This window comes from Ascidia mentula, chromosome 6, assembly GCF_947561715.1.
Source record: "Ascidia mentula chromosome 6, kaAscMent1.1, whole genome shotgun sequence".
NCBI classification, from domain to species: domain Eukaryota; kingdom Metazoa; phylum Chordata; class Ascidiacea; order Phlebobranchia; family Ascidiidae; genus Ascidia; species Ascidia mentula.
Window position 1 is genome coordinate 5,623,192 of NC_138571.1, and position 18,014 is coordinate 5,641,205.

At 42.2% G+C, this 18,014-nt stretch overlaps 1 protein-coding gene and 1 pseudogene across 1 annotated transcript; both read left to right on the forward strand.

Moving 5' to 3' along the window:
- Positions 1-11,042: 11,042 nt before the first annotated feature.
- Positions 11,043-14,489, forward strand: LOC145906994 (uncharacterized; annotated as a pseudogene).
- A 787-nt stretch (positions 14,490-15,276) lies between these two features.
- Positions 15,277-16,803, forward strand: LOC145906995 (uncharacterized). The gene has a single exon (XM_082994439.1). It carries the CDS (start codon positions 15,277-15,279, stop codon positions 16,801-16,803), a length of 1,527 nt encoding a protein of 508 aa, XP_082850565.1.
- The last annotated feature ends 1,211 nt before the right edge of the window (positions 16,804-18,014 follow it).

Consider the following 18,014-nt stretch of genomic DNA (forward strand, 5'->3'; position numbering starts at 1 on the left):
TGTTTTCTGTGGCCAAGTAGCGGGTTTTCACAAGGGAACCAAGTGCAGTGTTTTTTGGTCCTTTAACGAATAATGTCGAATCAATTTTCATGACGAACGCTGCTCACACGTGGTGTCCTGAGCCGTTAGTTTGCAGTGTAAAGCTTATTATAGCCGATTCAATGTCAACATTTGTAGTGTGGTGATGTTCATCGATTCCAAATGGAACAAGTTTGAGAAAGAGTTGATCGTTGATCGTTTGGTTTGTTGATAGATTCGACGGCGAAAGATTTTCGATAAAGTTTTCAAGATTTTCTAACTCCTCAACATTGGACGGATCCAAGTTAGTCACAGCTTGAAAAATTCTTAAAAGTTAACTTGACAATCTAACAGCCAATATTTACCCATTTCAGGCTTAGTTTGGTTATTGTTTCCTGACACACTTAAATTTTCACTAACGCAACATGTTTTGAACAAAAACATACATTTAATCACCAACAAAACTTCATACATCCTGACAGGCAAACACACCACAAACACTAATTTTCTCTCCAAGTAAATCAAGTCCCAATACTACGCAAATCTGAATTCAAATACCTAGCTGTTATTCTCCAAGACAACGACCAGTCGCATTAAACATTTGGAACTTTACCTGGCACGATTCTGTGGAATAATGTATAAATTAAGAAAATGGCTGAAATTGAAAATTCTGTGGTTGCCTATTATAGCTGTGTTTACTCCAAACTGCAATATGCAATCACCTGCTGGGTTTTTGGAAATGAATTGGCCTTTCACCACTTAAATGTTATGCATAATAACATTCTTCGTGCTGCAGCTTTAAAAAAAAGTCACATTCTGCAACATCCGGGACCTAACTTTGTTTGGAAGCATTAGTAAAAATCTTTATGAAACATTCGCTGTCACTGTGGAGAAAAGAAGTAAGCACTCAATGTCGTCTTTGAATTTTAAAATCTCCTTTGGAGTAGAAGGCAATAAGTTACTAATTACTGTGAATTACTGAGTGGGAATGTAACAACATTTATTCATTTTAGGTGGTCCATATTGTTGTATTTTCGTATAGCACAAAATAATAGAATGGCCTTTGCGTTTTGCAGAAATTGCACCCACCTCTTTCAGGACCAAAAACTGTTTTTTTTGCCACCTTGGCTGCATCTTCAGTTTCCACAGCAATTCGTATCGCTCTTGTGAACTTCAGTTCGTCATCTTTGACCTTGAACAGAGCTTTCAACACTGCCTGGTTGTTCACGGAACAAATGAACCTTGTCCGAAATGCTTCGTCCAGTGGATCGTTGATAGAAGCAAAATCACAGGTAGCAGTATCTTCGCGAATTCTAGCGGCTAATTCTTGTATGGTTTCGCCTGGCTTCCTTTGCATGTCACTCCAGAACTTGAACCTCTCACGAACAATAAACCGTTTCGGGTCAAACTGGTCCTTCATGAATGCAACAATTTCTTCCATTCGTAATTCGTTAACTTGCGTGGACGGCGAACTCTTTGAGCAGCAAGGTTGGATATAAGCTTGTAGATCGTCGAAGACTGGTTGGTGAGAAATACTTGAGCTTTACGTTGCTCCGGTGCAGCGTGTGCGTTTACAAATGTCGTAAAACGCGACCAGTAATCCTCCCACAATTCTGTTGACGGATCAAAGCAAGCAAAATTCGGCGCAACAGAAGCCGAAGACGTTTCCGTCACAACATTCATCTCCTTCATAAGCTTCATCATTGCCTCCATTTGCTCCTGGTGACGTCGCTCCTGCGCGTCCATCTGCTTTTGTACATGTTCAAAAAACTTCTCCATAGTTTTCTTCCGTTCAGCAGTTAACAGTAATTCAAAGATACATATTATTGTACAGTGAGTCACTGCACCCCTCCAGGTATATTGAACCTCTAACGAATTTTCTTCAAAACACTTTCGTATCTTTGATCTCAGCGTTACCATGTTTAAAATATACCAACCTCGCCTTCATATTGTTATCAGACACAACAACCCACCCATCAGCAATCTTGTCTTCCAAATCACCCACATCCGAAGCTTTGACATTGAACACACCAATCATTACGTCAGATGTAACAACAGCGCTTGATGCAACGACAACAGTTACTTCTGACGTGCAACTAAACAAAACAACACCTACCACAGCAAATGAACCAAGCAATTCTTCACATGAAGAAGTTTCGAAGAAAGTGACGACTATATCAGGGCAACTACAATGTAAGAAATTTATTGAATTTATAACAAAGATATTTTTGCCTGACTGGTCAAATCAGAACTTGTTTGTTGGCATCAACCTACTGCTCAAAACGAATAACGTTACAATCCATAGATAAGACAAAAGCAATGGCAGAAAATCCGGCCTTACCAAGAAAATTATCTACGCCAGCATCAATGAAGCAAAGAGTTGGACTGATCTTTTCCGGCTAACAACGAACAAACTCGCGGACACTATTTTTGCTTGGGGAACCGCATTCCTGCAGTTTCTTCAACTTACACACAAAGAGATACAGTTGAATAATCAACCCCATGTTGTATACAAAGGTCCGACTTAACTGGGTACGTTGTTGACCAACTACAGGCAACTTGCACTCAACAACGACAGCAACAATACTGCGGGAAGCTACCCTTGTGAGAATTGCGCGTTGTGTGGACATCATGTTTATCAATCTATAGTTAATGAAACGTCAATTTTGGAAACCAAAACTGGAAAGGTGTACAAAACTGACACAACATGTAACTTATGCCAACTTTGGTATTTACATTGCAACGTACCGCACATGCAAACAACAATATGTCGGCCAGACCAAAAACAAATTTTCCACCCGTTGGACGCAACACCGGTCCGACTGGAACAGGGAAACAAGCGACATCGGTAAGAATGACAAGAGGGCCCTTCTTCACCATTATGCATCCAAACACGGTACACCCGCTCAACGCCCACCCACAGAAAACTGCTTTTTGGTGACATTTGTTCAGGAACCGACGTAGTCCTGAGATGTTTGTGAGGCCCAATGGCTACATGAAGCAAGCCACCATAGACATTCAAAAAATGATTTTACCGCGAATTAGATGATTTTTATTGTATTCTGATTTTAGCTTTTACTAATTACTTCCATTTTTAGTCACATTCATTGCTCCTGGTACACTCTTTTGTGCTTCCTGGATTTGTTACGGTCACGTGTGACCGTGCGGTATTTTCCATATCTCCGCTACGACCTGCTATGCTCGCTACAATGCTGTAGATCACAGCTGTGAGGAGATAGCGTGAAGAAAATATTTTCAGTTGCAGCGGTGTTTTGTTTGCATTTTATTGCTTTCATTATTACTATTAAGTATTATTTGCTGAAACTGACGATGCTTATGGTAACTAACATGAGTGAAATCGATTTTTCAAAATAAAATCTACTGGCGTAGATCAGAGGCTTGTTGCTTCATTATATACACAAAATAAAGTAATTTGCTGTCGCAGATAAATAAACAATGCCTAACCGAGGGCCAGATCCCTCTACAGCTATTAAGCAAGTCCTATCTAATATGATATTTTTGAGAACAAATCGCATTTTCCTGTGCACTTCTGTCAACCTTGGAAATAACGGCGAAACAACATGAAGCATTAAAATATCTGTGAACTCATATCGTTACTCACAACACACCAAACACTGATGATGATGCCTATTTGAGACGAAATATATTTTTCTCGATAAACATCCACCATCTGAGCTATCCACAGATCGCTTTGTGAAATTTAACATATAATAAACACTTACAGGTTTAAGATATGACCCATTCCGAAAAGACCCCATCGTCAGGGTTTATGAGGTCCACGTTTCCGCCGAAAACGATGCAACTTACTATAAAGAGGACTTTTTATCCGTCCTCGATTTATTGAGTATTCATCAGTAGCAGGAGAGGATGTGGAGTCAAATATTGTCACTCCGGACAACTGGGAAAGTGTTGTCAGTTTACGGTGTTGGGCGTTGCAATAAAGGTTGGTGGTAAAGTTATGAACTTGCACACAATAAACTGCAAAAATCTAATCACAAAATGTAAGTTGGGTAGAATGCAGATTACGCCATAAACTAACCAAGAGCTGCTTTAAATGATCGAAAACTTAGATATTGTTGCGTCATAAAACAGCTTTTGAACGTCATGGAGGCACTCCCAACAGCCCCAGCATACTTGGCAACAGATGTACTTTATTTCTCCCGGCTAAACAAACTGCAACACATCTATGCCTTCTATTCTGGTTTGTTTATATTCCTGTTGATCGCTAACTACTATACTTTGCAGTTGTTGTGTAATGTCTGTAGGACGTACCCCAGTAATAATAATTTTGATATTCGCACTAGAGCTGAAAGGTTTTATTACCGCCCTGTGGCACCACAAGAAGTCCGTGAAAAGGTTCCAAGGCGTCCCTGAGCGACCAGAACAACCTTGCGTAAAGTTGTTTGAGAGCGTTAAAGGGAAAACAGAAAATGCAGAAAATATACATATATTTTAAAGGTGGTTCTTAAAAAATGTAAAGGAACTTAAAATTATGTTATCGTATTTTCAAAATACAGGTATGTAAATAATCTTATTTTCGATTTCCGTGTTTACCTGCTTACATTATCAAATACGAATTATTAGTGGTATAGCGTTATGCAACAAAACGAATTCACAGAAATTATCGCTATTTGCAATTTAGACAAACATATTAGGTCTTCGTCATCTAGATTATAAGTTACTCCACAAAATGTCCTCTAAAATCAAACAATTTCGCTTCATATTTGATATGACTTTGCAGGGAGAATTGCTAACAGCCAAACTGCACCGATGGAATGTGATTTTAATAACGAAGCAAGGACACTAAAATGGGTGGAAAGGGAACTTAGCGCTCTCAAACAATTTTACGCAACGAATAGCTCTACACAGACTTGATACAAAGCTGAGCTGTAGAATATGAGGATGATATCAGATTTAATAGCTTAGGAATGCCAGTATAGCTATCGAACTTCTTAAACTTTAACGAGAATCAGTCATTTTTGATAACTGTGGAATTTTAAACAATCTGGGCTTTCAAACTGCCTGTGATCGCCACTGAATTTTAATACATAAAGTTGAAAATAAGTGCGAATGACTTTCTGTAATAAAGGCGTGATTGCGCGGAGCTAACAAACAAGATTATCCGAACTCCAATCCTACCAAGCCAAACACTAATGATTCCACTGATCACAGCACGCTATAAGGAAAGTTCAAACAAAATGAGTCGAAAATATTAGCGAGTCGAAGTCGGTTTTTATTTACGTGACAACACTTAATTATACCCAACGTGGTAAAATCATAACTAGAAGTTTTATAGTCGTCAACGCATAATATACTCGTCCCTTCTGCGGCTACTTTATATCTTGTTCATTCATGCATATCTTTTATGTGGATATATTAACACATGCAGTTAATCATGCAAAACATAGAATGACGTCACAATAAACTAACTTGCAGCATTGCTAAAAAACGGTAAATTAAGAACAGCGTGTCAGTAATCCAGAAATAATTCACAAACCAATAAAAACAAATCTAAATTTCAATCGCGCAAAAGTTAAGAATGAACAGGGTAACCGAAATATCCACAAATATTATGTAAGTTTTAATGGATTTTTTTATTGTAATGTGGGCAATAGGTTCACTGTTTTTTTTCTCGATAAGTCAGAGCGAGATCTTTAAAATCAAGCTCTCGGTGAGTTTCGAACTTACGATTCCAGGGTTAACCAGGCCCTGCTATCTATTTGAACACAGCCGTTATAATGTGGTCAAGACACACTGGTGTTTAAGCGCACAACTTGCCAAGGGGAATAATTTCATTTTGTCAAGATTAAGACCAGATTATATGATGAGGTTGGGCACAGGGAAAGAAATTTGAGAAATAAAATTGATACAAGAACTGTTTTACACGTGGTGGCGTAACAGAGTCAATGAGAATTGGTAGATTCTTTAACAACCTCACGAACGAGCAATAAGGTAAAAACCCTAACGCATCACGGGGTTACTTCAGTTCATTGTCGGGCCTACGTCGTATGCGTCACATGTGAATGAGAATTAATGTTGCGAAATGAGGAATTTACAAATTATATGCGTAACGCACAGTAAATCCTGATTATTATTGCATCACTTGTTACGTGATTGAATTGGCGTAGCGTGGTGATATTCAGTTAAATGTACAACAAATATTTCATAGGAAATTACATAAGGAACTGCAAGCTGGTATGGAAAGTTACCAGTAAACATTTCCTCGCGACTTTGATCTGATGAGATCCTTCCCTGTTTGTGTGAAGCCACAACACTGAACATACAAATCCTCAATGTTGTGAACACATGCAGCCAATGACTGAGCACTTTCATCCGTCAAATGGTTCTTTGACAGACTGAGTAACTCCATCTAAACAACAAAATAACTTAAGCTTGGATGTTAGCATCGTGTTATGGTCGTAAATATCTAATTATTTTATTGTAAAATGGCCAGAGTGGATTTGTAATAACATAAACTAAAAATTCAAAAATCAACACAGCAAATTTCTTCTCATCAGATTATTACGTCAGTGATCTCATCGTTGTTTACAACATTGGATTCAAATATTTTTCATAAAGAAAATCCCAAGGATTTTGGAAATAGTGGTCATTGTTTAAAACCAACTGACTTTGTTTGTAAATGAACAATGGTTTTGTTAATATTTGCGTCAAACTTGTTACGGCAAAATTACAGCACAAATTTTGCTGTGAATCTTTAGCGTTATCGGTGCGACGTCGTCCTGCTTATAATTAGATAAGGAGTGGTTATGTAATCTTAGTCTTATGGTATATTGATTACGGTATCCTGGAATGATCTTTAACTTTATCGTTTTTATATGTTTATGTCAAGTTCGTTTGTTTCATTGCAGTTTCAAGATGTTATTTTTTGTTTGTTTCAAACGAATACAGCAGTGGTTACCAACCTGGATGCCATTTGTACTTATAAGGGGTGCCACGAGCTTTTCTTTGTACTCCAAAGCGTATTATTTGCTCAAAATAAAGTTTTGTGTAAGAAGCCAGGATCGTACAGGTTACAAACCGAAAGTATCTCAGGACGCAAGAAAGCAGGTAAATATAAAACACTGCGGAAGGCAACGCATTACTAATTTCGCACCTTGTGTTTGCTGTCTTGATTTCCGGGGTATCGTTGAAATGCCATAAGTTCGTGAAACCTGGGCATAATGCATTAAACTGTTGCTTCAAAAACACACCGGTGTAATTTTGTCAGGCGAGGACATCTGACAGTTGTAGGTCGTAAAAGCAAACAGATATCAAGTGTGAAGTTAGTGGCAACTCTCGTAAGCAAAGCCGTGCAAAAATATTAACTCCACATGTCGATTCGAAATGGTTCAAAGTGGAGCTCGATTCAGCGACAACTTGCAACATTTTCAGAGCCAAACTTTGGACAAGTATTGGACGACCGAAACTTGATGCAACAAACTTTGCTCACCGATCAACTTCGGATCATTCACTAAATATTATAAATATTATTGACCCAATATTGTATTGAGACTGTAAAGTCTGTTCTGGTTGTTCTGCTCGATGATTTGAATAAATGTTACGAAGCAGGAATACTGAACGGAATATGGTCGACACGGGCGTCGAAGTCACCTATAAGTTTATTTTGGTCGTCCCAGCAATATGGACGAAATGTGTGTTTGACGTTGTTTATTGACATTCTCACCTATCTATCCGCATCACCAAGCAGCTTATTACCTCCAAGTTTGTTTGGCTTGGATTGTGTAAGCAAGTGTGTCTATGGGCGAGGTAAATTCTGTGACGACGTTTATCGCCGAGTTACAACATATACCAAATTTGTCCATTTTGTTCGGAGTGCGTATGTTTCTGGGAAAATACTACTACACCGGGTCACAAAGTTTTTTGAAAACTTGACCCACATATAAGTCTGTGTAAAAGATAAATCTGTGCGAATTTTAGTGATTAGGTGTAAACAGGGCCACCACCTGTTATTTTTGTTTATATATCTGAGTTGAAATACTACACGAAATTGTAGCGTTAATATTCGCACAGATTTCTATGTTACATAGGCTTATATATGGATCAAGTTTAGAAAAAACTTTGTGACCCGGTGAAAAAGTATCATCCATGTTTCTGAAAGTCAGTAACAATGACATGCAATGGGCGATAGAGGAAGGTGTCACCAAACTCTAACAAATTGCAAACGAATAACTGAGAAACGCTCTTTGCACCATGATAGAAGCCAGACGTTCAGAGCGGCAAAGCGAAGCACAGCCGAGGCGCGTGCAAATAGCGACGCTGATTTGTTCACGCCTCAAGACACACCTGTAATATGGCTTACATCAGTACTTCGGGGACCTACCTTCAAAACGAGGTAATGTACGTTATTCACTCTATTACTGGGGTTACCTGATCGTCGTTTGGACTGAACCATTTCAGCAGTTCCAACATAAACATACAGAAATGTATAAAAACTTGTTTGAAAAAACAATCCAAAGTATAGAAATGTTTATAAAAAGCATAGATCTCTATATATATTTCGCCTATACGGCATCAATCTAATTGCTTTCGGAATACTGATGATGCCGCATAGGCGAAATATAAATACTCTAAAAAATCAATATCTTTGTTGGATGATTTAGCAGCAATCTAGGCCAGTCCTAGGAATCACTTTTTGCAATCCAAAGTATATTACGTCACAAACAAGAACAACCAAACCCTTGCAAATTCTCATTGATTCAGTTTTATTGTTCAAATGGGATAGAATTCCGACTGTTATTACGTTATTACGTTTCATCACACGTGAATACGTGTTTGTTCGCAAGAATGGGCACCGTCTCCATTTAAAGTTACTTATCTTTGACCTCCTCATGTTGTAAGACGGTGAAGGAAATTCAATGTTTGTGGAAGAAAATATAGAATACATCTCCACAACAAATTGCTATTCGATCAATTTCTTTCAATGCATAACTGCAACAAACCGATTTCAAAAGCTACTACGTCATCTTATTAAGCAGAAAACTGCACTAAAGTAGCGGCGACCAATAATCGTAAACCTTTTTCGTTGCAGCGAATTGTCGTCACACAAGTTATCATGGTCCAAAAAACTTTTGTTTGCATTAGGAATGCGCCTTATATTGAAGGGGCAAGGTGTGACATCACACATGAATACATCACTGTGACGTCACAAACCAAAGGCTTATATGTATCTGATTAAAGGCAAACAAAACACAGCAGCAATGACAGTACTTTATACTTCAAAACAAATGTGATTGTGCGTTACTTCGCTCAGGTAATGTACATCACTCTTACACGGGGATTACAGGATTCTCGTTAAGTCTAAACCTTGCCGGCATTAATCAAGTTACGAGCGAAGCTTTGTTGTAGCCTGCTTGGACTCGCATAGCCCATCCGTATTAGAGGTTTCCGCGGTGCAATCATATGAACCTTGAATCAAAGCTGAATAAAAATAATTCAGAAAGAATTAAGACGCAAACGAATCGGCAGAAGAACTAACAGCCACTGTCGGGCGAAGCAGGTCGAAATCAACAAACTGAAACGCGCGAATCTACGCAACCGAGACAGTTGTCCCTTGCACGTTTGTGAACCTAATAATTAACAGGGAAAATTGTCGAACATCATAACAATCGAAGACTGTTACGGATTGCCAATCACCAGCAGACCATCTCCAATTACCGATTTGGCAACAATATAAGCATTTAAATAACTAAGCCTATAACTTTCTTTCATTTCGTGCGTTGGATTTTTGCTCGCGACACTCACAAATGTTCGTGTGTGTTGGACAAATTCCGACTAAGACATGAAATCACTCACCGGTTTCTTCAACAGTTTAATCTTCTCGAATAGATGTTTGGCACCAACACTTGTCAGACCGCATCTACACAGATCCACTCTTTCAATGTTTCGGATGCAATCGGCCACGTAAACCGCACCACGGTCTTCTATATTGTTGCCAATGAGGTTGAGCATCTTTAACTGAACGAAATAATATCAATGTTAAACAAGGTGCGAATAACAACACAGACAAGTGATACCAAAAAACAATAAGTTGAAAATACGAATCAAACAAGTAATAATTATTTTTAATTTTTTAATGAAGCGCGAATAATTCTTATCCCGATTTAAATTCAATTCATTTTAAAGAATAGAAACTTGGACGGGCGAAGTAATTGTGAGGTTTGTATCAGAATGAATGACGGGGGTAAACCAATTCCTGATAATAAAACATCTTACGACAACTCAGTGTAGAACTAGCTTGCTGATAAGATTCGGCGATCCAAGTTATAAGATGAAAATCCAGGGAGTTTTGTTTGCCAACAATCGCCTTCTTGTAATTTGTGATAAAATAAAGGGTTACATCGCCACTATGTTATGTGATGTGTTGATAATTTGACTTCAGCACAATGTACCGTTGTTAAGTCACAAATACCGTTGTTCCCATAGAACCCCAGTGCATGCCTGAACTGCTGTTGGCTAAGTTTTAGTTTTGGTTACTTTAGTTGTCGTACTCTGCTGTAGGAAACTAATATTATTTCTATTTGAATAAGACCATTTTTAGGCAATTTAAGTGCAAGTTGAATCTGCTAACGTTGTTTCCTGTTGTGTGAAATTGGAAAGAAGCCGATATTTTTGTGACTAGTTCCACAATAGTTCGGTAAGCAGAATTGTGCATTTAATTTCAATGTTTTTGGTCGCTAGTTCAAAGCGTGTTGTGTAGAAACCGCAGCGCCTTCCGAATAAAGTTGACCCGTTCCTTTTGAAGAAGAAGTGTTGTGTGTTGAGAACCATTGCAGAAACCCCGTCTGTTGCACTGTCCGGGCGCAACCAGTCACGCCGGTCTGACTGCCAAGGGCAGCGCAACATCGTTTCGAACTATTTGGATTCATTGATCAGCCCGTTTCGAACTATTTAATTCCTTATCATCGTTTCGAATTATTGGATTTATTCTCAGTCCGTTTCGAACCATTTGGATTTATTACCATTGGGATTTATTACCATTCGAAATGTGTGATCCTGCTTCACCGTCTTCGTCTTCCACAGTCGTGGACCCGGCGGTTTTGCTAGTATCCAGCTGCGCGCACGCATGGCAACAATCTTGTCTGCATGTTGAAGAGTTAATGCTGAAAATTGACTACGCTGTGCTTGTTAAGGAATACCTGCCACAGTTGGAGAAGTGTTTTTCCGACCTGATTGATGTCTATGCGCCACTTGCTGAAAACAGCGAAGAATTGCCTCTAGCAAGACAGGATTGCCAGCGCGCAAAACGTGAACTCGATTCTCGTGTGGCGGAGTGGTTTGCCAACGCCAAGAAGTCAACTGGGCTTCGGAAGACTATATCAAGCCGATCGTCGAGTTCACATGTTGACGTACATAGCTCTGTTTCCTCCACCTCCTCGATTACCCGTCAAAGAATAGCCGCTCGTGTTAAACTTCATTTGGCTCGGGTGTCACAGCGTCAAGTCAATGAAGATTCTGAACTTGCAAGGCGTCAAGCAGAACTTGATGCTGACCTTGCAAGGCGTCAAGCAGAACTTGATGCTGACCTTGCAAGGCGTCGAGCAGAACTTGATGCTGACATTGCAAGGCGTAAAGCAGAACTTGATGCTGAACGAAGAAGAAAACAGGTCGACGATGAGGTTAAAATAGCCGAGGCTGAAGTACGTGCGTGGGAGGAAGAATCCATTGCTGGAGATCTCCTGCTGTGTGACCCAAGACACCCTCCCGTGACAAGTTCCTCTGTCGGGGGGCTTGGACCTGAGTTCAACAGTGCGCCGGTAAATGCTTACCAACCTGCTGTCCCTGTCGTGCCACGGTCACACCCAACTTGCGTGGATACGAAGCCGTTTTTCCCGCAATCTGTCAGCTCACCCGTTGCTAAGTCATATCAAGGTCCTGATCCCTTTCCGTCGAACATACAGGATGTTGTCTCTCCGTCGCGTAGATACGTCCCAGAAGAGGACTTCATACAACAGCGAATCGTTTTGCCCCAGCCAGCGGTCAGAAAGTTTGATGGTGATCCGTTGAACTACTGGTCATTTGTTCGTGCTATTGAGTCCCATGTTCATAGCCGAACGAAGTCACAAGATTCACTGCTAGTTTGTTTGTTGCAATTCTGCGAAGACGTCATTGCTGCTAAACTTGAGATCTACAGCAAGGATAAGATCTCAGGATACTCGAAAGCCCGTTTCCGACTTGAATACGATTACGGACAACCCCATATTATTGCCAACGCATGTGAACGTCGGCTCAAACAATTTCCGCCAATCAAGCAAGGTCGTCCAAAAGACCTGATGGAATTTTCTGACCTATTAGAAAAGTGTCGCAGCTCACTCGAAGATATCGAGGACTACGTGAGCTTGAACTCCTTGGATACGTTAAGACAGTTAATTCGAAAACTGCCGTTCCGGCTTCAAGAGAAGTGGATCGAACGTTCCGTTCAAGTGCTCGACGAGACTGGATCCCAAGCTGGATATGTTGCCTTTACAAGTTTTGTCGTGGAGCGATCGCGTATCGCCAATTCGTTGTTCGGTGTCGAAGCAGTCTACGAAAGCGTGCGCGAAAAACCCGTCCCTGTTTCGGTAAAGAAGGGTTCTCGTGCTGCTGCGTACAACGTTTTGTCGTCAGGATCCAGTCAGCCGCGATGTTAAACCCTACCCACTCCCGTTTCTTGTGCGTGCTGTAACAAGCCCCACGACTTGCCCAAGTTCCCGAAATTCGACGGAATGTCTCCCCAGGAAAGACGCCTGTTTGTTGTCACAAATGGCTTGTGTTTTAAATGTCTTTGTTCAGGTCATCGTTGCGGGAAATGCATGATTCGCAAGCCATGCTCGGTGGAGGGTTGCACTGGCACTTTTCGCCACACAAAGTTGCATGGCGCCTTTCAGAAGAGGCGACCCGGCAAGATTAGTGAGAACCCTGCCCCGAAGCCACCGCCGGAAGAACAATCGGCAACGATAATGAAAGCTACAACGGACAACTGCGGAGTCGTTCCCGTAAGGGTCAGACACAACGAATTCGAGGTAAATACGCATGCGTTTCTTGATCAAGTTTCTACGTCTACGTTTTGCGAACAAGGTCTGATTGATAAACTTGGTCTGCAATCCAAGGATCGAAAGATTTGTCTGAGCACTCTGACAGATCAATCGCAAGTGTACCAAGGCTCCACTGTGTCCTTCACCGTCATGCCGCTTGATGACGGAGAGCCGTTGTTGTTGCCGGAAGTGCTGTCCATCGACAAAATTCCCGTGTCGCCGAATAGGATCCCTGATGCGAAGAAGCTTGCCGAGTTCGATCACCTTAAGGAGTTACCCCTGCGTCGTTTTGAAGGGGGAACTGTGACGATACTGATCGGAGCCGATAACCCCGTAGCCTTCCACGTACAGTGTACACGTTCTGGACCGCAAGGGACCCCTTGTGCTGTAAAGACATCTCTTGGCTGGTCACTCTTTGGTCCCGCACTTGGTTCGTCTGCAAGGGGCCAAGCACATGTCCGTTTTCTAAAGGTTGCACGAGTCATGTTCCAACGGGAGATAGAGTGTTTGTGGAAGAGCGACTTTGGCGACGGGACATCAGTATTCGACATACCCACATCCAGGGAAGATCGAATTGTTTATGACATGATGAAGGCATCGGTGAAGCACCAAGATGGACATTTTGAGCTCCCATTACCCTGGAGACCTGGAATCGAAAAGTTGCCACCCAGCCGCCAGATGGCGGAAAAGCGACTGGTCGGTTTGAAAAAACGATTGTCCAACAACGATGTTCTGCGAAAGGGATACGTAGACACGGTGCAAACGTACATATCCAAAGGATAAGCGGAAGAAATTCCCGACAACAAGGTCGTGACAGACAATCGCATCTGGTACTTGCCGCACCACCCAGTATTTAACCCACACAAGCCTGACAAACCTCGTGTGGTCTTTGATTGTGCTGCCCGAAACAGAAGCGTCTCACTGAACGACGCACTGATGCAAGGTCCTGATTTTGTAAACAGTTTGGTTGGCGTGTTAACCCGTTTTCGCTGTCAGCCAGTTGCCTTGATTGCCGACATCGAGGTAATGTTCCACCAGGTTCGGGTGGAACCCCGTGATCGCGATGCACTTCGATTTCTCTGGTGGCCTGGTGGAGATCTGACCTGTACACCTATGCCTCACCGGATGAAAGTGCACTTATTTGGTGCAACGTCCTCTCCGAGTTGCGCCACCTTCTGTCTGAGACAGACCGCAGATTTATTTGGTGAAAACTTTGATCCACAGGTTGAATCCGTTCTAAGGTGCAATTTTTTTGTTGACGACCGCCTTGCATCCATCAAGGATATAGAAACTGCTATTGCTGTTCGTCTTCGTTTGAAAGACCTGCTAGCCAGAGGAGGATTTCGCTTGACAAAGTGGCTTTCTAACGAACAGCGCGTTTTGGAGTCGGTTCTTGAAATAATCGAGCAAAAGTTCTAAGATGCGACCCTCTGGGTTTCATATCTCCCGTGATTCTAAGGGCCAAGTTATTGCTGCAGGACTTGTGCAGATTGGAACTGAATTGGGACGACGACATTCCGGATTTGATATCCGCTAACTGGAAGAGGTGGCTTGCTGAATTGCCTCACTTAAGCAATGTCGTCGTTCCACGTTGCTTCATGTCTTCGGAACTGAAACCTCCATTGAAGTATCAACTGCATCATTTCGCTGACGCATCTTAGTATGCGTATGGCGCCGTGTCATATCTTCGCATCGAAGACGATAACAGGACAGTGATGTGTTCTTCTCTGATTGGAAAATCACGACTTGTCCCGTTGAACACGAAGACGATCTCCGACTGGAGCTCACCGCTGCTGTGCTCGCTGCGAGGTTGGATCGCCTCATGAGAAAGGAACTAGACTTGACCATTGAAAGTTCAGTTTTCTGGAGTGATTCCACTGCTGTTCTGTTAAGCATTTGAAATGCAACTAAACGGTTTCCAGTTTTTGTCGCAAATCGCCTGGCAGAGATTGACCGACTGACCGACATTACGAATTGGAAACACGTTCCTACAAAATTAAATCCCGCAGATGATGCTTCAAGAGGTCTACCCGCTGATGCTCTTGTCAATTCGAGTCGCTGGTTAAAAGGCCATATGTTTCTCCTGGAGCCAGAAACCAACTGGCCGCCGCAACTGCCAAATGCTGCCGATTTTTCTGAGGAATTTAATTCGATGGGGAAGACTGCATCATCCTGAACTGTTAACGTACATCAGCCGAAGCACCCCATGGATCGAATCATTGAACGTTACTCGTGCCTACATCGATTAAAGAAAGCCGTGGTTTGGTGGATGAGATTTAAGATGTTTTTGGTACATCGAAGGAAATTATCAGTTGTCCCGTCAACTAATATTGACTTGTCTGAGTTGAAGATCGCCGAGTTGGAACTTGTCAAGTACGAGCAGCGGAAAGGCTTTGCTTCACTTCTCTCTGCATTAAGTGGAAATTCCCGATTGAAAAAGACTGACTGCAGTCGTTCCGTGCACAAGTTAAACCCTGTTCTGATTGATCAAGTGCTCCGTGTTGGTGGACGTTTAGACAAAGCGCCGATTAGTTTCAACGCGAGACATCCTGCAATCATGCCTCATTCTTCGCATTTGACTGACCTGTTAATCTTGGCCCATCATGAAAGAGTTGGACACTCCGGGATGGGACACACCTGGACTTCAGTTCGACAAGACTACTGGATCATCAAGGGCGGTGTTGCCGTACGGCGCGTGCTTGGAAAATGTCTGTCTTGTCGACGCCGCAATGCTCAACCGGGTCGGCAGATGATGGCCGATCTGCCGTCGGCTCGCTTGGGAATCGCTGAACCTCCGTTCTCCAATGTCGGAATTGACTATTTCGGTCCTTTTCTGGCGAAGCAGGGTCGCAGCGAAGTAAAACATTACGGTTGCATATTCACCTATCTTACAATCCGTGCTGTTCATCTGGAGGTTGCCCAGAGTTTGTCTACTGATTCGTTTATAGCTGCCCTTCGTCGTTTCATTGGGAGACGAGGAGCACCAAAACATATCTTCAGCGACAATGGCACAAATTTTGTTGGTGCCGAGAAAATTCTGAGAGAGTCGTTGCAAGCATGGAACCAGTTTCAAATCTCTGAAATTCTGCTTCAGAAACAAACGTCGCGGTCATTCAACCCTCCTGCTGCAAGCCACATAGGTGGCGTTTGGGAACGTATGATTCGTTCTGTTCGTCGGATCATGTCCTCGATTGCTGGTTCCCAGGTGATGTCTGATGAAGTCCTGGAGACCTTGTTTGTGGAAGCGGAATCTATAATCAACTCAAGACCCCTTGTCCCGGTGACATTTGATCATAGGGACGAAGAACCGCTGACCCCGAACCATCTCCTGCTGATGAGAGAATCGCCCAACCTGCCTCCGACGATTGCAGAGAAAGGGGATTGCTACACAAGACGGCGTTGGCGTCAGGTGCAGTTTCTTGCTGACCATTTCTGGAAGAGGTTCATGAGAGAATACCTGCCGGTTATCACTGCTCGTCCAAAGTGGCATGATTCTCATCGCAACTTCAAGAAAGATGATGTCGTCCTACTTGTGTGCGAATCTGAGTGCCGTTCTAAATGGTCGATCGGTCGAATCATTGAGACGTACCCTGATGAAAATGGAAAAGTTCGCACTGTACTCGTTCGGACGAGCAGCGGTGTCTTTTGGCGCCCTATAACAAAACTGTGTCGCATCGTTGATTCTGATGAGACCTCCTCAACCATTCCGAGCGATGGCAGCTCGGGTTGCTAGATGAACTCCGGGTTAACTGCTCGGTCTTCCGAAGATACCATCGGACACTGATTTCTCTCCGCGATGCGCACGATATTGCCGATGTGTTTGTAAAAATGTTTCATGTTATTCCCACATTTTGGTGGGGGGGAGGGGGGGGTTTTTACATCGCCACTATGTTATGTGATGTGTTGATAGTTTGACTTCAGCACAATGTACCGTTGTTACGTCACCAACACCGTTGTTCCCATAGAACCCCAGTGCATGCCTGAACTGTTGTTGGCTAAGTTTTAGTTTTGGTTAGTTTAGTTGTCGTGCACTGCTGTAGGAAACTAATATTATTTCTATTTGAATAAGACAATTTAAGGCAATTTAAGTGCAAGTTGAATCTGCTAACGTTGTTTCCTGTTGTGTGAAATTGGAAAGAAGCCGATATTTTTGTGACTAGTTCCACAATAGTTCGGTAAGCAGAATTGTGCATTTAATTTCAATGTTTTTGGTCGCTAATTCAAAGCGTGTTGTGTAGAAATCGCAGCGCCTTCCGAATAAAGTTGACCCGTTCCTTTTGAAGAAAAATTGTTGTATGTTAAGAACCATTGCAGAAACCCTGTCTGTTGCACTGTCCGGGCGCAACCAGTCACGCCCGTCTGACTGCCAAGGGCAGCGCAACAGTAGGCATCGCATTAAACGTGCCACAATCTGAGTGCCTTTTACCCATGTGGTTTTCGCACTTTAAAGATGCTGTTCGCATGTATTGTAACTGACTATTTCTGAGCGCTCAAAATAAAAGCTACAACCGCAAGCAGCCAAGGTACTTTGGCACAAATGAAACCAACTACGCTTTAGTGCGTTGGAATCAACCGGTTTTCCTTCCTTCAATTTACTATGTGCAAGATCTGTGTGCCAACAGTTGAACAGATGTGTACTGAACATGGCGTATGTGAAAATACCAACGTCACTAACTACAGTAAGCTACTTCAACAAGGCCTTTTAGGAAAACTCCAACGCTGGTTGCCTGTAATGGCTGATTTAACCGGCAAATCAACCGGCCTTTTCCTTGTAAGCCATTCCAGCCGAAATTTTATTATCGACACGGGCTTCGATGTCAATGCCATGCCTCACACTGGAATTGAACGACGCACAAACGCAAGAGATATTGCATTAATATCTGCTAAGCTCGATTGCTGCATCCACCACGGCCGCAACATGGACAAAACGTTATCCATGGACAT